Source organism: Acomys russatus, chromosome 5 (assembly GCF_903995435.1).
Source record: "Acomys russatus chromosome 5, mAcoRus1.1, whole genome shotgun sequence".
Taxonomy (NCBI): domain Eukaryota; kingdom Metazoa; phylum Chordata; class Mammalia; order Rodentia; family Muridae; genus Acomys; species Acomys russatus.
This window is the reverse complement of record NC_067141.1, coordinates 6,169,121-6,191,114: the sequence shown is the minus strand read 5'-3', so window position 1 is coordinate 6,191,114 and position 21,994 is coordinate 6,169,121. Positions and strand designations below refer to the sequence as shown.

The following is a 21,994-nucleotide window of genomic DNA, read 5'->3' as shown; positions in this document are numbered from 1 at the left end:
TGGGCTGTATGGAGACAGCACCAAGGCTCCAAGGGTAGGCTGCTTCTCTGGGCTGCTGAGCGCTGCGTCCACGGACAGCACCGACCCAAGCATACGCCTGGCTGACCACACTAGCAAAGCCCGGCACCCTCTCCCAAGCCAGCCCCAGGGTCTGTCTCACAGTTCTCAGGCAGCCTCCAGCAGAAGTTGTGGATACGTGGGCCAGTGGGTGGCTTGGCGCGTAAAGGTGCTCACTGCCAAGCCTAGCAAGCTGCTTTCCATGCCTGGAACTCATGCGGTGAAAGGACAGCTGAGTCCTGCAAGCTGTGCTCTTGAGCAACATGTACAGCAGTTACACATGGAAGGAAGGAAGGAAGGAAGGAAGGAAAGAAAGGAAAGGAAAAGAAAGGAAAGGAGAAGGGAGGGGAGGGAAGGGAAGGGAGGGAAGGGAAGAAAAGGAAGGGACGGAAACAGTATATGGTATCAGGACTTGATTTTTTTTTTTTTTTTCAAGACAGGGTTTCTCTATGTAGCCTTGACTGTCCTGGACTCACTTTGTAGACCAGGCTGGCCTTGAACTCCCAGAGATCCACCTGCCTCTGCCTCCCGAGTGCTGGGATTAAAGGTGTGCGTCACCACCGCCCCGGCAGCGTCAGGACTTGAAACCAAGACTTTGTGCACACTAGGTAAGCAATTGCTACCACTGAGCTATAGCCCGAGCTTGGAATGGGACGAATCACTACAGCAAGAAAGGGCAGAGTCTCTGGACTTCTGCGAGGTGGCTGCCAAGGCCAGAATCAGTCAACAAGCCAGGCAGCATGGCATCTCGCCGACGTTACTATAGTGCGCAGGATGCAGCTGGTGGCACTCTGACTAGGTGATCATGGCCTCAGAGCTAAAAGTGGCCTCCTGCTATCCCTAAGCTGGTTACAGGGGTCTCCAGCTTCCAAATCCACATTCAAGTGCCTGTACAGCTGCCATATAAAGCAGCCATTTGACATAGCAGCAAGCTGAGGCAGGAGGATTATGACTGTATACCAAAACATTGTCTCAGAAACTCAAAACTTAGTGAATGAACTAACAGCAGCCTGGGGGGACCTGGGAAAACGAGAGTGTATGTGATATGCCCCCTCAAATGCTCAGGCCACAGAGCACGAGAGGAGGTGGGGCCTCCAAGGACAAAAGAGTCCCTAGACTAAGCTCCTAAGGGGGTGTCTAGTGGTGTTACAAGTGGCTGGAGAGGCCAGACTCCTTTCTACCCACATCCTGCCTCCCGCCATAAAGAAAAGAGGCCCAGCACCATGCTGAACTTTGCCAGCTATAGCTCTCGCTGCACTGTGACCCTGCACGCCCAGCCCCGGGACTGTGAAAGATAACACATTTGACCCTGTATGTGGGTTCATGCACATGTATGTACACATGTAAGTTGAAGGCCTTACCTCTGTCTTTTTCTTTTTTTAATTATTTTATTTTTGTACATATACATTTATATTATTACACATATATACAATAGATTACCTATGGCAAGAAGAACCATGACACAATCAGGAATTACCTCTGTCTTTTTCAACCTTGATTTTTGAGATAGGCTCTTTCACCCAGCCTAGAGTTCACTGATTTGACAAAGTAGCCTGGCCAGCACACCGCTGGGATCTGCCTCCTCCTCCCCAATGCTGGGGTAACAGGTCCACTGAGCTGTGCCCAGTCCTTTCCAAGGAAGCTGATGCTAGAATGGCAAGCGCTTCATTGACATGATCTCTCTGTCCAGGCCTTTGCTCCTTATATTTTGCTTCAGTGCTATGGGACTGAGGCAGACTTAAGAGTCAGCCACCCACCCCCAGGGTGACCACAGAGTCTGTGTTCTCCTCAAACTTCTGTTCCTCCACTGATGGCAACACAGCCAGGCTACGGCAGGAGGAGGGGGAGGAGGTGACATTCTAGCCTCAGTGTGCGACAGGGCCCTGATATCCAGCCCCACACCCCCTCTCCCCAGGCATGATAGGGGTTTCCAGAGCAGGCAGGGTGTTGCAAACAGAAAGGGAAATCAAGAGCCAGGCCTGTTTGCTGCGGGAACTAAAGTACTGGCTCTTTCGGTAAAAACCACAGCAAATTTTGCTGAGTCTGCAGAGGGTCAAGTTCCCCTCACCCCGGGCAGCCTGCACAGCCTTTCATCTCTTGGCTCTTGATGGGGTCTTCTTGGGCTCTTGGCTTTGGGGGGAATGCTCTAAACAGGACTCTTGGCCTGAAGTTCTGACACCTTCTCTCAGGGCCTGCTAACAGGGTTCTGGCGCTTCTATCTCCACCTCCCTTCTCTTCCCACCTAGTGAGGGTTCATGACCCAAGTCTTGCACAAAGTCTTGCACAAAGAAGAATGGAGGTTAGACCAAGGCCAGGACTTCCTGCCTATGATGGTGGAGAGAGCCTTTCTGTTTACTGAAGCTCTTTGGGCCTGTGAGTTCTGGTCAATGGAACTCATTGTCAGTCAGCTTTGGTGTCAAGTAGACAAATGTTGTACATCGTGGGTCAGTGGCCAGCAGCCACGACTAGGAGCCTACAATACCATGTGGCCCCTGCTTAGCCTCATGGGAGGAGACAGGCCCTGTGCCCACAGCCGCCATAGGGCTGAGACTTACCTCCCTGGAGGATCAGCAGGAGTAAGGGAGCAGCCAGGCCCCGTGGCATGCTGTGTGCCAGACCTGCAAGAGAAATGTGTGGTTTGGGCAGCGAACCAGCTGGGGCCAAGCACTGAGTGGCCTCCCCACCAGGGGTCTGTTGACTATTAAAGATGAGGTTAGCCCACCATGAGTGTTTCTTATTCCAACAGGAAGCCCAGGCTAGCCTACAGAGGCACTCTAGGAAAGCCAGACCACAAAACAAAGTCATCCAGAGCCTCTGACTGGCTGAGATGGACAAGGGCCCACAGTGGGTAGAAGAGTAACCTTAGGTGGACAACACCAGGTTCCTCCTGCCCTTTACCTACAGAAGTGCTATCCCAGGGAGACTACCTGCCCAGACTCAAGAGCCCCAGTGTGGAGCTGGGACCAAGGCCTTGAGGGAAGATGGCTCATTCACGGATCAGGTCAGAACCAGGTTCAGATGACCAGCCGTGCAGCTCCAGGCCAGCCTCTTGCTGTCTCTGGGCCTCATAAAATGAAGCAATGAAGGCCTGTCTAGAGCTTCATGACGGTTCAAGTGGGTGGCGTGTGAAGAATGCTGGCTGTAGGCTCTGACACACAGCACATGTGAGGCTGAGTAAACTAGAACAGAGTCCAGAAGATTCTAGAACAGCGAGCCCAAGGGGCTTCTAAAATATTTCACTTTCAAAATTACTTATTTAATGTTTTTTCTACAAAGGGTCCTAAACATTCGGTCCTAGCCCCATTCTGAAAAATAACATTCGTGGTTGTACACTTTTTCCAAAGGGGCGTATTTTCCCCTTTCCATTTCTCTCCTCCGGAGACAGAGTCTTAACTGTGTAACCAAAGCTGGCCTTGACCTTGTGAACTTCCTGCTTTCAGCCTCCTAATCGCTCTAACATCAGTATTAGAATAAAATATTACGAAAATGTCAGTTCAACCTCCCTGGAGTAACCCTGAGCTTGGGTGGCCCCCACCTCCACAAAGCCCTGTGGTATGGTTTGACTGTGCCCCGCCTCAAGCTTTGCATGTGAGAAACCTAACACACTCAGGTCATACTTTAATGGGATAGAGGGAGTCGGAATTAGCTGAGGCCCTGAGAGTGGAGCCCACAAAGGCATTAGTGAGTTTTAAACAGAGCTATGGCTGGGACCAAACCCTGTGTCTGAGCATTTGCTTAAACATATGTGTGTCCCTGGTTGATGCCCCAGCATTGAGAATGAAACGGGGGGGGGGGGGGGGGAGGGGGAGGAAGGCAGGGAGGGAAAGAAGGAAAGAGAGACCCAAGCTGGTGTATCAGCTGTTCCTCCCTGCACAACCCTCTGCCATGCTGTGATGGCTTCCCAGCAGCCAGACCCTCAGCTGAATAAACTTCCTTTCTTTTTACCAGACTCTGGTGTTTTGTTGCAGCATCAGACCAAGTGGAGGAGGGGCCCAGTATTGGCAGCCAGCTGATCTCTGATCTTTCTGCCCACTGGCCTCAGTTGCCATCTCTGAAATGGACACATTTACCCTCGAACTTCATAGCTAAGAATATCCACAGGAGAGGGGGGCAGGCAGGTGTCAGGTGCAAACAGCAGCTGTCTGAATGGCCCACTGTTCGTATTTGCTTTCTGTTGCTGTGATCAACACCACGACCAAAAGCAACTTGGGAGGAAAGGGTTTATTTCCTTTTGCAACTCTGAAGTCATACTCCGTCACTGAGGGAAGTCAGGGCGGGAACCTTGAGGCAGGCCTGATGAAGAGGGGTGCTGCTTACTGGCTTGTTCCCCCCTGGCTTGCAGCTTGCCTTCTATAACCCAGGACCACCTGCTCAGAGATGGCATTTACCCATAGTGGGCTGGGCCCACGTCAATCACTAATGAGCAAAATGTCCTACAGGCTGCCTATAGACAATCCGATGTAAGCATTCTCTAAGCTGCGGCTCCCTCTTGCTATCAACAGTTAACTGGGATGAGGAGCAATGGGCAAAATGCTGGGTAAGTGCACTGTGGAGCTAGCGCAGCCTCAGCCCAAGCCAGGGCCATGTGAGCTCGAGCAGGTAGCTTTGCTGTTCCAAGCCCCAGACCCTCATTTGTAAGTACCAGTGATAAAGGTACCAGTCTCTCAGAGCCCTTGGGAAACTGGCTTGGTGTCTGCGAAGCAGCCGCACCAGCTGCAGGCACAGGGTACAGCTGCGTGCACACACACATACAGCACGGCACATGTACAGACGTCAGAGGGCAACCTGCAAGAGTTGGTTCTCCCATTGTCTGGGTCCCAGGTGTTGAACTCAGGTCATCCGGCGAAGCACCTTTATCTGCTGAGCCATCTCATGGGCCCACATAAATATTTCTTCAGCAAATCACAACCAACTTGCTGGAGAGCTAGCCTGCCACTGCCGTGAGATGTAACAGCTTACAGAAAGGAAGCAAAACCCAGCCATGCCACTTTCCCAATACTCCAGGGGATGGGGTTTATCTTCAAAAGTGGGGGGACAGGGGTGTCAGGAGTGTTGACGATGGGTTAGCACCAGATGGAGATACTGGCTGACTACATTGAGGGCTTTTTCACACTCTTGCCCCATGGTCTGAGGACATGCCTGTGGCTGCTGCACCAAGAAAACAGTGACCTTGGTGCTGAGGCATCCCCACTGCTCCCTCCCCACACTCTCAGCACCGGAAGGGGTCTTCCTGTCACTCTGGCCTCTTTGCCTTTACTTCCCTCCCAGGGTGCACATGAAGCTCTTAAGAGAGGCAGGAGATACTCTAAGAGCTTCCACACACCCTCACAGTGGGAAGCAGATGACCTGAAGTCTGCTGCATTCCAGCTGTGTGTCCTTGGGCAGGTTACCTAGCCTCTCTGATTTCTGTTGGTTGTGAAGTTGGTCCTGAGTGCTGAGTGCATTATTGCGTGGGGACCTATCAGAGTGTTTATTTACCAGGCTGCAGGGCAAGGCTTGGGAAGAAGCGGACTAGTTGCTAACCACACTTCAGGAACTAATAGGGAAGTGGAGAAATTTTGGGGGAGCAGAAGAGGGCTACAGAGAATGTGGAGAGCCTAATCTCTCAGAAAGCAGAGAAATGCAAATAAAACCACAATGGCTTACCACGGACACTTTATCAGATCAGCCAGGAGCTAATGCTCATACGGCATTACTCCGACTCTGATACACAGGAACTGCCATTCATGGCCAGGGAGAGGTGACGATACAACCGATACAACCGGTCTGGAAAAAAGTTCCATGTGACCTAATGAACACAGGCAGTGGCTTCCCCCAGAGCTAACCGTGCCACGCCCACACTCACCAGCCCACAAGAAGCGGTGGGTCAGAAGCCTCTCTAGGCTTAACGGTGAGGGACTGGAAACAAGCTATGTCCTCATTAGCAGGGGATGATGGAGAAAATTGGCAGGCTTTGGTGGCCAAGCATGGGGATGAATCACTTCCCACGGCCCATGGCCCACAGCGGGTGACTCACAGGATAGAAAAAGGACCAAAAAAGATGTCAAGGAAGAACACAAAGGATGATGTCATTCCTGTCATGCTTGCAGCCACACGGAACAACTCTATGAGCTGTTTAAGTGGACAGACATCTGTTGTATGTATGACATAAACAAATGTGGAGGGAAGATAAACATCACTTTTCCCCCCTTGAGACAGGGTCTCACTATGTAGCCCTGGTGGGACAAGAACTCACTATGTAGACTAGGCTGGCCTCAAACATGCAGAGATCTGCCTGCATATCAGCCACCTGAGTACCGGGAATAAAGATGCTTGCCGCTGTGCCCAGCCTGAAACACTACAGCTGGGAAGGTGTTTCCAGGGACTCCATGTTTGGGAAAGCCCAGTGACACTCTGTGGCCCTTTTCTGTGTCTTAACCGCCTCATAGCAATTTAAGTGCAAGCAAATCATAGTTGTGTAAAATAACTCAAGAGTGAGGCCTTCTACCATGGGGGAGGGGGGCTGGAATCAGGTTGATGTTCCCACTGAGAGCCACTGGCAAACTGAGATGAAGCGGGGACGGCTGGGAAGCCAGGCAAGATGGAAAATGACAGAAGGAACAAACAGTGCCTAGGACCCATACTTCCCTTTCCAATTATTTCCCCAATCGTTGAAGATGAGTAGTGTGCCTGAAGTCTGGCACAAGGTACCTGGGGGTTGGCTGAGAGGCCACAGGAGCTTTGAGAAGCTGAGGGAAGAATTGGGGCAGGGCCAGTAAATACTCAATCCCTCAGCAAAGGCTGAGAAGCTGGAATTTGAATCAGTGCAGAATCAGCTGTTGCGAGGAGATGCTGTGCGCCTGTCAGAGAGGAAGGAGAATCTGTACGGAAAGCGTCAGTTTCATGCTAAGGCTCCACATCTTCATCCACAGTGCCTGACGGTAAGTGGGAAGACGAGCGAGGCATGAGCCCATGGGCAGCAGGCTAGAGCATGGGCAATAGCACAGCACAGTGGTACAGAGTCAGGCAGGGCATCTACCAGCACTGCAGTAGTCCTGCTTAAGAGTTCCTGGGACCCGGCATGGTGGCACACACCTTTAACCTCAGCACTAGGGAGGCAGCGGCAGGTGGATCTCTGTGAGTTTGAGGCCAGCCAGGGCTACATAGTGAGACCCTTTCTCAGAAAAATAAATGAAAAAATGAGTTCTTGATGGGAAGGGGTAGCTCTGTTATACAGCATGGGCTTGAAGTGTGAAGGCTCTGATGATGGGAGGGGAGGGGGAGGGGAGAGAGAAGGGAGAGGAGGAGGGGAGGGGAAGGGGAGGGGGAGAGGGAGAATTCTGGAGTTCTATTCAAAAAGGGAAATTCTGAAACTCTTTGGAATTTATTAGCAGTGACAAGAGATGGATTTGACAACAGATTAGAAACATCAGAAGAGGATTATGAGCTGGAGGTTGCTCAGCAGAAAGCAGTCAGGGGGAAAGATGGTCCAACATACAGAAAATAGCAGTAGAGAGAGACCTGCAGCATTGTAAGAAAGACTGGCCACCCACACCCTCACTGGCCACCCACACCCTCACTGCCCAAAAACCAGGAGCACAGATTCTCAGACTCACAGAACACTGGCACTAAGTGTGTTCTCATCGATCCCTTATGGTGTTGATTGCACCTTCACTCACACACTCACACACACACAGCTTTCATAAGTAGAATTACTGTTTTTTTTTTTTTGTTTTTTGTTTTTTTAAAGATTCATTTATTTATCATATATACACAGTGTTTTGCCTATATGTACACCAGAAGAGGGCACCAGATCTCATTATAGATGGTTGTGAGCCACCATGTGGTTGCTGGGAATTGAACTCAGGACCTTTGGAAGAGCAGCCAGTGCTCTTAACCTCTGAGCCATCTCTCCAGCCCGAATTACTGTTACATGTATTAATTTGTCTCCTTTTAATGGAGGCCTGTTTGAGATTAATTGTTTTTGAAACAGGACTTGCTATGTAGCCAAGGATGGCCTTAACTGTCAAGCTGATTGGGTTAATAAACTCTGGAGAAAGTAGACCTTTGGGGGAGCTGGGAGGTGTTTCCAGAGGCTATGTTGTCCAGAGGCTCTGAGCCCCCCATTGGGTTTATGATATGGGGCATTGCTGCAACATGGTGCAAGTAGGAGGTGGGGTGGAGAGAGTCAGTCAGTGGGGTTGTGTCTTAGGGAGTGTTTATTGCACTTCCCCCTTCCTGTTTTTCCTTATCTGTTCCTTTTCTCTGCTTCCTGGACACCACGTCATGAGCTACTCTGTTCTTTGGGACCCTCCCCATAATGATGGACTGATACCTCTGCACCTGAGAGACAAAATAAACATTTTCCCCATTAAACTGTTCCTGTCAGATGTTCTGTCATGGTAAGAAAAAAAAAAAAAAAGCAATTAACACAGTAGTTAATACAGAGACTAATTCAGAAGCAAGAACAGGGCTATTGCTCAAGATGTTCCCAAACTCACAAAAAACACTCAGCCATCAGAAAACAAAAAGTCCAAAGAAGATAAATTAAAAAAAAAAATACCCATCCAGACGCTTCACAAAAATGCCTCCTTCCTTCCTCCTCCATTTTCCCTTTTCACATGGGGTCTCATGTAGCCCAGGCTAGCCTCAAGATCCTGTGGCTATGAGACTGGGATGACCCTAAACTTTTGATCCTCCTGTCTCCACCTCCCAAGTGCTAGGATTGCAGGAGTGCGCCATCACACTGGCTTCTCACAGGCTAAGGCTCGAACCCATGCTTCGTGCATACTAAGAAAGCTCTCTGCCCTCTGGGCTACATCCTCAGCCCTAAAACAAACAAACAAAACAAACCCCACAAAGAACCAAAAAAATTATATTTGAAATTAAAGACTAAGATGGGCAGCGATGCCACACACCTTTTATCCCAGCACTTGGGAGGCAGAGGCAGGCAGATCTCTGAGTTCAAGACTAGCCTGGTCTACAGAGCAAATTCTGGGATAGGCAGGGCTACACGGAGAACCTCTATATCAAAAAACTAATGATGATGATGATGATGATGATGACGACAACGACGATAAATTTAAGACAAAGTTATATTGAAGGTACCACAGAGGGAAAACAGTTCGCCTTTAAAGAGGACATAGCATGACTGACAGCTGACTCTCGCAGAAATAACAAAAGCTAAACAACAACAGGATAAAAACCTTAAAGGCTGAAAAATTTAAATTTAAACATATAATTTTACACCTAGCAAAAATATTCTTTAAGGGCGCTCAGATAAACACAAAAATTATATAAAGGAATGAAACAAACAAGATAATGGAAAACAAAGAGCAGTATTTTCTTTTTTAACGATGGGAGGGATTGCTATGTAGCCCAGGATGGCCCAGAACGCCTGGGATCAAACGATCATTTCATGTCATCTCCTGTGCGGCTGGGACTACTGGCATGCACCACCATGCCTCTCTGAGAGAAACAACTATTTAAAGAGTTGAACATCTAAAAAGAAGGAAAAAAGGAAGAAGAAAAGATGAAACCAAAAATCTAAAAGACAAAAATAAGAGACAATTTTTATAGACTTAATCCCAAACACATGAGTACTTCCATTAAATTTAAATAACATCAACAACTGACATTAAAAGAAAGTAAAATTACAGGTCCATCTATTTTTACAAGTAAAATGCAAAAATCCTACACAAAATGCTAACATTCAGATATATGGAAACAAAAGTAGTTAATACTTTTTTCATGTCATTTATGTCAATATGGGATACAGGTTTGACCATTTACAGATTTACAGAAGAAAGGAAAACTTTATCTGACTAATAGATTCTGAAAATGTATCTAATGGATTGGGATATCCATTCATAGCTTTGTAAGTTTGTCAAAAAATAAAATTCCTTGACCACAAGAACAGAGGGATAACTGACTCTGCAAGAGGCACACACAGACAGTATGTGAGGCTTGCAGTGTCCTTAATGGCCAAATACTCAGCAGATTGTTTTTCTGAGTCAGAATCTTGTTATATTCCTAAAGTATCCCCAAGCTCCTGCTCCTCCTGCCTCAGCCTCCTGAGTGCCGAGGTCACAGAGGTGTGCCAACATGCCCAACTCAAACACTGAACGTGTTCCTCCTAAGATGAGGAAAAACCCCAAGAATATAGATTATGATAACGGCCCTACTCAACACAGCAAGGCAGTAACCAAAACCTCACGAAAATTAGAAAACTAAGAGCCTGAAACAGTTTATGGTCTGAGTGCCTAGAAAAGTCCAAGCCATGCCACAAACAAACAGAAATCCTTTCCGCATAATAGCAGCACATAGGAAAGCCTACAGTAAAACAGACAAACTTACTCTGAGATCAGAAACAAGACAAGGACTCACTCTTACCACTTCTGTTCAACTGGACATCTTAGCCAGAGGGATTAAGCAAAAAAAAAAAAAAAAAAAAAAGAAAGAAAAAAAAAAAGAAAAAGAAATAAAGGGCATGTAAGAAGAAGAAGAAGAAGAAGAAGAAGAAGAAGAAGAAGAAGAAGAAGAAGAAGAAGAAGAAGAAAGACCATCTCTCTTTGCAAATAACATGATCTTATATATATAGAAAATCCTAAAGATTCCACACCAAAAAAAACTTAGATTGAGCACAGGAATCCAGCAAAGATGAAAAATACAGAACCAAGACATAATACTAGTTACATTTTCTACATACAAACCGTAATCAAAAGGGAAGCTAAGGGGCTGGAGAGATGGCTCAGTGGCTGAGAGCGTTTGTTGCTTTCCCAAAGCACTCTACATGCCCAGCACCCACACCAGGTGTCTCACAACCACCTGGAGCTGCAGCTCCAGGGGCTCCAAGGCCTCTGGCCTCCTCAGGCACCTGCACTCATATGCGCACACACATCCACGTGCAGACGCAGGCTAAACATAATTTAAAGCATCACAATTTTAAAAAGAAATTAGCACAACAATTCCATTTATAAGAGCGTCAAAAAGAATAAAACACTTTACTTGGAGAAATGTAACACATTATTGAAAGAAATTAAGGAAGACACAAATAAATAAAAAGATATTCCTTTGTGGGGTGCAAAAGCAATGTTGTTAAGGTGTCAATGTTGCCCAGTGTAACTATATAAAGTTAAATACTTTCTACCAAAACAGTAATAGCGCTTTTTGCAGAAATAGAAAAATCCATCCTAGAGTTCATATGGGCTGTTGAAGGATCCTGAGTAGCCAAAACAAGCCAGAGAAGGGAAGGCAAAGTGGAGGCTTTCTTGGTTTCAAGCATAATTAGAAAATTATAGTGGTCAATGGGCTGAAGAGACGGCTCAGTGGTTAAGACTACTGACGGTTCTTCACAGGACCTGTGTTCAGGTCCCAGAGCCAACACACCCCCTCCCAATCATCTGCCACTCTACTCACTTGGAACCCTATGTCCTCTTCTGCACCCCATAGGCACTGCACTCACATGCACCTACATACATGGGGGCAACACACACACACACACACACACACACACACACACACACACACACACACACACAAAAGAAATATGTAAAACAACTTAAATCACAATTATAATCGTCACTGGGACAAAGACAGGCATGGAGTACAGTGGCAAAGGATAGAGAGCCCTGAAACAAGCCCACATGAGATGATCCAAATGATCTTCTCCAAGTCACCAAAGCCACCAGGGCGAATGCATAGAACTTCAGGAAACAGTGCACATGTATGTAATGCCAGCATTTTGGAGATGGAGATGGGAGCATCGAGAGTTACAGGTAATCCTAAGCTACATAGTAAGTTTGAGGCCAGCCGGGACCAACCAACAAACAAGACACCTGGGAGTGCCACATCCACAGGTGTCAGGATGAGGCTGATCTCTTATCTTACCACATACAGGAATGAGCTCAAGGTGGTTGGAGTTCTAAAACTGCAGGCGTCCCAGGGGAGAGCACCAGCAGCCAGAACAAAAACAGACAAACTCCACACAGTTGGAGAGGAATGCTCCCCCAGCCAGACCTCAGGGAAGGGCTTGGGGCCCAGATTAGAAAAAACCCACTGCAACCCAATAAATATACCCCAGCAGTCCCCTGAACACATGGAGTGCCATCTCAATATCACTGATCATCAGGAAAGGAAAATCAAAGCCCGGGACTGGAGAGATGGCTCAGTGGTGAAGAGCACTGGCTACTCTTTCAGAGGACCTGGGTTCAATTCCCAGCACCCACGAGGCAACTTACAAATATCTGTAACTCCAGTTCCAGAGGATCCGACACCCTCACACAAATATACATGCAGGTAAAATACTAACACATATGTCACAAAAAAGAAATAAGTAAATAATTTTAAGAAAAGCAAATTAAAGCCCCAATAAGGTGTTACCTTACACCAGACTCAATGAACAGTGTGTAAAACCAAAATAAAGTGACAAGTATTGGTGAAGATATGGAGAAATTGCAACACTTCTGTATATTTTGTAGGGTTGTACAACAGTGAAAAAAATTTTAATCAAACCTAGAAATGGCAGGTATGTATCCAAAATAGTTTAAAACGACATCTCAGTAACATGTTTCCGTGCTTCTGTTTACTGGGCCAATATTTACAATAAACAGCATGTGTAAGCAATCTTAGTTCATTCACAGACAAAATGCACTCTAAGCATAAATGAAATATTATTCAGCCTTCAAAAATGAAGGAACTCCTGCCATATGTTGTAATGTGGGTGAAACTTGAGGAAATAAAATGGTCACAGGAAGGCACATGCTGCTTTGGCTCCACTCCGCCTCAGAAACAGGGAGCAAACTGGAAAGGAGAAATAAGGCATTGTTGTTTGAATGATCCAGAACTCCGCTCGATCAAGGTGGAGCTCGGCACGTCTGTCTGGAGCAGCACTGTGCTCTCTTAACATGGTGACAGCAGAGGGGTCATGCCGTAAAGTGCCTGCTGCCCAAGCATGGAGACTTGCGTTTGAAACCCCACACCCATGTAAAAGGTGGATGAACAATCATCTCAGCACTGGGGTGTGTGTGTGTGTGTGTGTGTGTGTGTGTGTGTGTGTGTGTGTGTGTGTGTGTGCTGAGACAGGAGGATTCTTGAGCCACTCTAGGTAACTCAGTGAGTTCCATGGTCAAGATGGAGAGTGATGGAAGAGGAAACTGAGGGTGACCTCCAGCCTCTATGAGTACACCCCTCCCCGACAATGAACCCCCAAGCCCGAATTCTGCTTGGTACCATACCTCATCTTCCAAGATTGCCAAAGGCAGAAACAAACAAACAAAAAAAAGTCACAAAAGCAAAGGCAAGCTAGGCAGATGCTCCTCTGTAACCAGCCTTCAGGAGGCTGAGGCAGGAGGATGCCACGTACTTCAGACCAGTCTGGAGGGTTACAGAATTAGACAACATCTAAAGAGGGAGGGAGGGAGGAAAGGAGGGAGGGAGGGAGGGAGGGAGGAAGTAAGGAACAAAAGAAGGAAAGAAGGAAGGAGGAGGGAGGGAGAGAGAAGATGGGGGAGAAAAGTCTGGCTAGACTCGGCGGTCAGCGAAGTGGTAAAAGTCAACTATTTCTTCCCATATCTGGAACTTCAGCTTGTGAAGTGTGGTAATTAGGCAATGAAATGTACAAAAGTCTATTCCCATATACCAAAGGAAACGTGAGATTATATGATTTTAGACCAGCTCAATGGGAAAAGGTGTTTGCTGCCAAGCCAGACACCCTGAGTTCGATCCCTGAGACCCGGTGCTGGCTACTTTGGATTTTTTCCTTTTTTTTGTTTCTGTTTTTTTTTTTTTTTTTTTTGGTTTTTCAAGACAAGGTTTCTCTATGTATCCTTGGCTGTCCTGGACTCACTTTGTGGACCAGGCTGGCCTTGAACTCACAGTGATTCACCTGCCTCTGCCTCCGAGTGCTGGGATTAAAGGCGTGTTCCACCACACCTGGCTACTTTGGATTTTTTTAGTTGTTGTTTTTGTCAGCTTGACACTAGCTGGTTTTATCTGGCTAGTGTCTCGATTATGTCAATTAAGAAGATGCCTCACTCCTGATTGCCCGTAGGCAACTCTATAGGGCATCTTCTTGATTGATGATTGATGCGGGTGGGTGCAGCCACAGGGAGGAAGGCCCCTGGAGGATAGATGGTGGTGGGTGTTGTGAGAAAGGAGACTGAGCAAGCCAGGAGCACCACGCCAGTGAGCAGCACTCCTTAATGGCTTCTGCTTGGGTACCTACCCTGGTCTCCCACATTTTGCAAGTGTGACCTGAGACGTATAAGCTGAAATAAACCCTCCGCCCCCCAAGTTGCTCTTTGTCACGGTGTTTATCCCAGCAATAGAAACCCTAACTAAGACAGAAATTTATTCCCGGTTCAGATGACAGAGCTGAGTGTGTTTTGGGGGTCGGGGGTGGGATTGTGGGAAGACTCTGAAATTTTGGGGTGGAAAAGACATTGAGAGCTCAGAGCTTAACAAGTTGTGGGAACTTGGAAGATGATGCGGAGAGCAGTTCAGACAATGGGGCCTGTCTTGTGACGTTCAGACGGAAGTCTGAGAGTCCCTGAAAGACTCTGCCGAGTCCTTTCGATGTTTTGAATTAAGAATCTGTGGTTCTGGTCATCTGGGGCTGAAGAATTGCCTATGATTAAGAAAAGCCCGACAAGTAGGTGGTGGTGGTGGTGGTGGTGGTGGTGGTGGTGGTGGCAGCAGCGGCAGCCACCTTTTATCCCAGCACTCAGGAGGCAGAGGCAGGTAGATCTCTGTGAGTTCGAAGCCAGCCTGGTCTACAGAGTGAGTTCCAGGACAGCCCGGGCTACACAGAGAAACTCTGTCCCAAAGACAATAACAGCAACAAAAACAAACAGAAAAAAAAAAAAAAAAAAGAATATGCCAGCATCATTGAAGTGAAATGTTCTGGAAAATGTTTCCTCAGAGTCAGCACACAAAAGCTGTGGTCTAGCACCTAAGGCTGAAACCTCATGCTGGCAGCTGAATGTGGTAATGCAGGAGTTCTCCGGGTGATACCGGATTTGAAGGCATGAAGCGGCCATGGAGAGAAGCTGAGGGTTGGTGCCATGTGGCAGAATCAGAGTCGCTGAAGAGAACTCAGATGACACTATTGGTGAAAGTGCAGGTGAGCTGCAGTGGAGACCCCAACATTTTAGAGATGCCAGGACGGTGGATGGGATGGCCTCAAGGACAGCAGCAGCTGACAGATGGATGGGGCCAGTAAGCAGCATCCTTCACAGCCTCTGCATCAGCTCCTGCCTCCACGTTCCTGCCCTGACTTCCCTGGATGGTGAACTACAAGTTCAACGATGAACTAAATCCTTTTCCCCACAAGTTGCTTTTGTTTTATCACAGCTGGAAACCCTAACTAAGACAGACTCACAAGGTAGGAGAGGACCGACTCTTGAAAGTTGCCCTCTGTTCTCCACATGCAAGCTACGTTACACAACGCCTCAAATAAAATACATACATAAATAAATAAAAACTTCAAAATGGTGTTACTTACATTAACAATAAAAAAGGCAGCCCCCCAAGAATGGCTCCAAAGATGTCAGAATCACTAAGAGGAATAAGAGGAATAAGAAATGAGTGGTTGAACAGAGCGTGCTCACAGATGGGGAGGTTTTCAAGGAAGTCTCAGCATGGCACACTATCTCCAGGAGGCTTCCCCAGGGAAGCTCACAAGATTATTCCAACACTTGTGGGATCATTTAAAGAGGCCCGAGGCTGCTAAAGTGATGAACAGAAGGAGTCGCTGCAAGGAAATCGAACTGCCTGGTGGGAAAGAAGGAAGACTACAAATAAACTAGGTCGTAACCGTTGGCCTGGCAACAAAATGCCATTGCATTCGAGTAGAGGAGGCCTGGCATTTATAATGATGCCCAAGCCTGGCATTGGCCTTTATGCTCCCTATAAGGCCTGCACGCAGGGACATCAAGGCAGGAGAATAGAAAGTTCTAGACCAGCCTGAGCTATATAGAGAGACTACCATGTCAAAACAGCAGCAAAGCCAGGCACGATGGGGTACCAGGGAGGCAGAGGCAGGAGAATCTCTGTAAGTTCAAGACCAGCCTGGTCTATGTATCAACTGCAGGACAGCCAGGGTTGCATAGAGAGGTCCTGCCTCAAGCAAACAAGTGAAAACAATCAAAACAACAATAAAGATGACATATTAATTGAATAATTATACAGAAAAAGTAACCCTTGACCCCCTACTTCATAACAAGCATAAAAGCCAATTCCTGAGGCTGAGGCCATAGCTCAAGAATAGGGTGCTCGCCCAGCATGCATGAGGCCCTAGCATCAATTGCCCAGCACTGTCGGAAAATAAAAATCAATGCCAGACACTATAGGGTTCATGTGAAAGTTAAAATAGTAAACCCAGAAGAAAAGTGGGATGATGCTCTCATGACCTTGGTGCCAGCACAACTTTCTAAACACACTTCTAGCTCAGGAATGAAAGGGAAAAAAGAGTGATGAGTTGGATTTCATTAAGAAACTTTGTTCATCAAGAGGGGAGATAAAGTGGCTGATTGAGTAAAGCGCTAGCTAAACAAGTTCGAGGACCCGAGTTCAGATCCCCAGCAGCCACATAAGAGCAGGGTTGCCTCCATGCATCTGCAACCCAGTGTTCGGAGGCAGAGACAGGCTGATCCATGTAGCTAACTGGCTGTCAGCCTAGTTGATGTGGTGGTGAGCTCCAGGTTCAGTGAGAGACCCTGTCTCAGCAAACAAGGTGGAGAGCAATGCAAGAAGACACTCAACAGTGGCCTCTGGCCTCCACACATGCATGCGCCGCTCGGCGCACCTGATCTGTAACACAGAAAAGACAATCCTGAGCTCCAGGAAGAGCATGCAGTCAGCCAGTCAGTCCTTGTCACAGCTCCTCTGCATTCTTGGGGTCCACCTGAGTGCTGGCTGCTTTTGAAAACGTGCCGCACGGGTCCCGCCACCTGCCCCCATGCCCCCACTTCAAGGTTATAAGCCAAGGAGCAATGTCCCCGGCGTGGACCTAACCAGACCTGTCCAAGTGTATTCCCACCTCTCCAACTGGAAGACCCTGAGTTCTTGGCTTCCCCCCGCCCTGCCCCCACCTACAATCAAGGAGTGGAATCTACTTGACCCGTCCAGACTGTGGTCACTTCAGCAGAGACGAGGTGGGAGCAGCAGGGCTGAAAGCAAAAGAGGAGAGAAGCGCCTGAAAGCAAAATGTCCCACTCCTGCCCTCACAGACAAGAAGTGAGGCGGGCACAGAGGGACTCCCCAGAAGAGCCGTGTACAACAGCCAGCAGATCGCCAGAAGGAGAAGTGTGTCTGCTCAGGGACTTCCCAAGGGGGAACCAGAAGGGACGGCTTCTAGGCCCTCCAGGCACGAACTGTCCCACCTGCCTGCTGCTCTTCTTTGGCCTCAGCCTCTCACAGTGTCCTCCAACCCTCTCACCCTACACATCACTCTGTAGTCCCACCTAGACCTGCAGAGAAAAGTCTCACGCCCCTCCCCCTCTGGTCCCTCACTGCTTGTTCTGGGCTCTGAGCACACCAGACTGCCAAGGCTTCACAGGCCGCCTTCACCTGGCTTCCGCCCCTCACACCTGGTCTTTCAATCATTCCAACTGTCTGTGCTCCCTAGCTCACTGTCAGCCTCCTACTGGGTCTTCAAAGTTAAGTTCAAATGTCATGGCTGTCTTCTTTGATCTCTCCAAAGAGGATGAGTCACAGCTTCCTCTGGGGTCTGTCCCTCCACCACAGCCCATAGCCCCGATGGGATGTTTCCATTCACCTAAGTATTAGGCTGACAAGAACCACAAGACCAAGCCCCCTGTGGCTAAACACTACCTCACATACAGCGTGCACACCCAAGTCACACAAATGACTAAATGCCAGTGATCCCTTTCTTTGATGATGAATCCATGCATCTTGTGCACTCCAGGCTTAAGTCTGGCTCTGTTTGGTCCCTGCTTCTTAAATTCAAGGAGCGGAGACACAGAAGGCGTTCTGCACTTCTGTAGGATAAGAACACTGATGCTCCAATGTCTCCTAGCTCAGGACCTTTGCGCCTGCAGCTATCCCTCCTTCAGCTTCTTTGCAGCCTTGTCCTCAGGTTTCAACTTCAATGTCACCCTCCAGAGAGATTGTTCACGTTGTCTGAAGTGGGTCCGCTCTGTGGTCCCCTTCATAGCTGTCATAGTATTAGGATTGTGGTTGTCTCTGTCTTGTCTTTAGGACCCATCATCATCTGGGTGTGTCAGGTCCCAGAGGTTGGTAAATAATCAGCTTTGTTCACCACAACATCTCCACTGGGTGGAATGGGGTGCAGTGGGGTGCAGAATGCATTGCTAATGAGTAAACGGGTAAATGAGGTTCCTGGGATGAAACAGTCACTGAACAGCCCCCTAGAGACTCAATTTTTCCCACCAACTTTGTCACTCTCCCCAGGAGGTACCTTTCCCACATCCCAGATGGCAATCCTGCCTCCTAAAGACTGATAGAGAAGACTGTCCTCAGATTAGTGACATGAGAGGGCGTGCTTAGAGATGACACACTGTAGGGTTCTAGCTGAGTAGAGTTTCCCAGTGGAAGAATGAGACTAGCATGCCTGGGCCAGGACAGTGCTCTGAGCTCAACTCTATACATCTGTGGACCTAGCTCAGCTGCTCTGCTTCAGCTGGGAGCAAAGAGGTAGGTGCTTGCACGCTGTAGCTGTGTGCATCCTGGTGCCGTTTCCCTTAGTGTGTTGGTTTGGGTTACAGCTGCAGACATCAGGCTCGAGGCTTAGTGAGTGGCAGCTGACCATGAGGAAGGACCTGTCCCAGTGCAGCCTCCATGGGCCAGAACCTCCTCCATCCCAGACAACCTCCACAGCAACAGCAGCCCCATCCCGCATGTGCAAACTCGAGAGTTTTCACAGCCTTGCCCAGGTGTGCAGCCTCTCTCTGAGGTCTCCAGACAAGGGCTGTTTTGACGCATGCTGTTTGAAGCTACAACGGAGAGGTGAGCCCAAGCCAGCACCTGCCCCAGCAGTCCTCCTTTCTCAGCAGGCCACCCTGGCCTGGCTGAGGCTTGAGCCTTTAATCAGCACTGGAGGAAATTAGGAGACTCAGTCTGGGTTCTCACACTAAAGCTATTTACCAACTCAAGGGACAGAGCCCCACAGAGGCCCAGAGACACCCAGTGAAGAAGGCTGTGCACTGGTCCCTCCTCTTGGGGACAGTTCTAGTGTCTTAATTCTCCCTGGGGACCCTAGGGACAGCAGGCTAAGGCCCTGGCACAGATGTCTTTAAGGGGCCCTGGCCAGGGAATATTATCAGGTCATTTCAGAAGTTCCAAGTTTACTCAGCGCTCCTGTTTGAGTTGTCAAGAAAAGTCCCTTCGTCCTGGGCCAGTGTGGTGGGGGAGGGGGGCACGACACCCACGAGCTGCAGGCTGTGGGTGGGGCCTCTCCCCACTTCATGGTTTGGGGGCTGTAGACCAGCATTTGAAGAAATGGCTGCCAGGGTGAGACCACCTTCCTTGAGGAAGCCTTGGTCCCAGCTTCATGGCTTCCTTCTGTTCCCTGGGTGGCCCCTGAAAACCACCTTTTCTCTCTGAGTCTTCATTTCCTTATCTACAAGTGATGGAGCACCGTCAGGGCCATGGTTGTATAGGACGGTGGTACACAACACGCCTGCAACCCCAGCCCTCAGGAAGTCGAGGCGGTGGGAGAATCGCAAATTTGAGCCAGACTGAGTTGCATGGAGAGACGCCACACACACACACACACACACACACACACACACACACACACACACACACACACACACCTCACAAACTGCTGTTAGTCAGCAGCAACAAGAGCAACACCCGGTGTTTAAAGAAAACCAGCTGCTGCCCTGCCTCACCAGCTGTGAGTCCCTGCAGCCCTCACTCTACAGAGGGCAATGCGTGGCTATGGCTGACCCCCACCCCATGCTCAGAGTCCCAGGACCTAGAGGCCTGTGGGGACCAGAGACAATGCCCCCTCCTGGCTTTGGGAGAAAGGACACCCCAACTGATGCTGCTTGGCCCCAGTGCCTGAGCAGGGAGCCTGCAGGCTTCTCCTCTATTTTCCCCCACTCTCTCCTTTCTGGCAGCCCCTCCCTTCCAGTGCCAGAAGCTCTTTATGGTACCAAAGAAGCCTCAAGTGGCTTCTAGAGGTGGGAATGTTTGAAGCCTTGGGCAAAGCAGTCTCCCCTGCTAGCAGTCTCTTCGTGAGATCCAGTGAGGACTGGACACAGGGCTCTAAGGCAGGGCTACTGCAGAAAACATCCCGCTGTGGGGATCACATGGCCAGGTACCCTCTGAGGAACTACCTTAGTCCGTGTTCTAGGTCATGAGTCTTCCCATGGGGTGGCATCCAACCATGCAGGCTGGGTTCCAATTTCTGTTCTGCCTCTTTCTGTCACCCTAACCCAAGGACAGGCTTGTCCCCACAGAAGCCCAGGATTGCCATCTATGCACTGAGCTGCATGGGACCACTGGCCAAACCTGGACTCTAAGGATTCTGGGAGGTTCTCAAGTGCCCACGGTTCTGTAGATGAGGCTGTCCTAGGCTGCCCTGTTCTCTCTGCGGCTCTTAGTGTCTAGCCCTTCTCCTCCACAGGTCAAGGTATCTGGGGATTGGGACGCCAGAAATCACAGCCTTGACACTGCAGTGTCCTGGAATTCTCATAAACAGCCACACAAAGACCGATCCATTTTACAGACGGAGAAAATGAGGGCCCAGGAGGCTGGAAAAGGCAGAGAGGCTTGCCCAGGCTACCATGTGCTCTGACACCCAGGCTGTCTCAGAGTACACAGGCGTTGTTTTAGGAGCTGCTTGTGACACTCTGGTGCCCCTGTGACCTCCTATGGTCTCTTTGGCAGATCCTAAAGACAGACATCAGCTTCTATGCCACCAGCTCTCTGCCTCCTCCGTTTCCATCCTTTCAAGCTAAGCCTCCTACAACCTCCCGACTCCCCTGTTCTCCCCAGGTAAGAGGTGCGGCCTCTTACCATCTGACCCACGCTCTGGAATAGGATAGTGACTCCTGGTCGGACTGCCCACCTTGCCGTATCCTGTCAAGTCCCATAAGGACAGTCACACTTGCCCTACTGAGCCAGGTTTCCTTGCTTGGGAAGTCGGCAGCACCCCAGCTGCCTGGAAGGATTAGATAGAGTTAAAGTAATAAACCACACTGACCGGTCATCTCTGCTACCCTCCCTACAAAACTGTCATCTGGAACCTTCCCAATGTCCCTGCCTAATGCCCATGGCTGCCTGGCAGAGTGTCTACCATCCAGAGTCCCACTTTTTTCTCCCCACCACCTCTTGCAGGCGGTTTGCATAGGCAAGGGATCATGCTAGCCAACATCCTGCACACACACACTGAAGCCCCCAGTCGTTATAAGTCAGCTGAACAAGGAACTCTAGCCCTGACACTGCCCAGCCTAACTGCATAGCTTTCTGTGCTTGTGTCCCACCAAGGTGCTATGCAAAAGATGGAAGAGGACCACAGGTTCATGGAGAACTGGGGATGGAGTCTACTTACTTGCTTCTTTAGGGTCCTCCTCAGAAAGCCATTCCTTAGGCTGGGGCAATCGGGTGGCCTCTTGAGGGTAGGAATCACAGCGGGACTCAGAGTGATGGTGGGAGGTGTGAGTTTGAGGAGGTGGGCAGGGGTCCGGTCGGAGGCAAGTCCAGAATCTAGAGGGAGTCACCCCTGAGATCGTCCTGGGGCCAGGGACCAGCCAGGCATCTGGACGGAGCCTACACAGAGGGAGTCAGCATGGCTGGGGCAGCCAGACAGAGGCAGGACTGCTGGGGCTGGGGCCAGTTGGCTGGCCCAGGGATGGACAAGCCTGTGGTCAGACAGGCAAGTGACTGTCAGCCACACCACAGGAGAAGTGGGCAGACAGCTGCACTGGCCTGAAGCGCAGGGCCACCAGCAGAGGCTGGCAGTGGCTGT

The 21,994-nt window shown here is 49.2% G+C and overlaps 1 protein-coding gene across 1 annotated transcript in view; it reads right to left on the bottom strand.

Annotated features, from left to right (window-relative positions):
* The window catches only part of Il21r (interleukin 21 receptor), a 31,460-nt gene extending 9,705 nt beyond the window's left edge, over window positions 1–21,755 (bottom strand). The window contains exons 1-2 of the mRNA XM_051145199.1: window positions 21,578–21,755; window positions 2,613–2,675 (exon numbers count right to left, since the gene is read on the bottom strand). Of these exons, the coding sequence (XP_051001156.1) occupies window positions 2,613–2,661 (49 nt within the window). The 5' untranslated portion in view covers window positions 2,662–2,675; window positions 21,578–21,755. The remainder of the gene's footprint in view (window positions 1–2,612; window positions 2,676–21,577) is intronic.
* Between the last annotated feature and the right edge of the window lie 239 nt (window positions 21,756–21,994).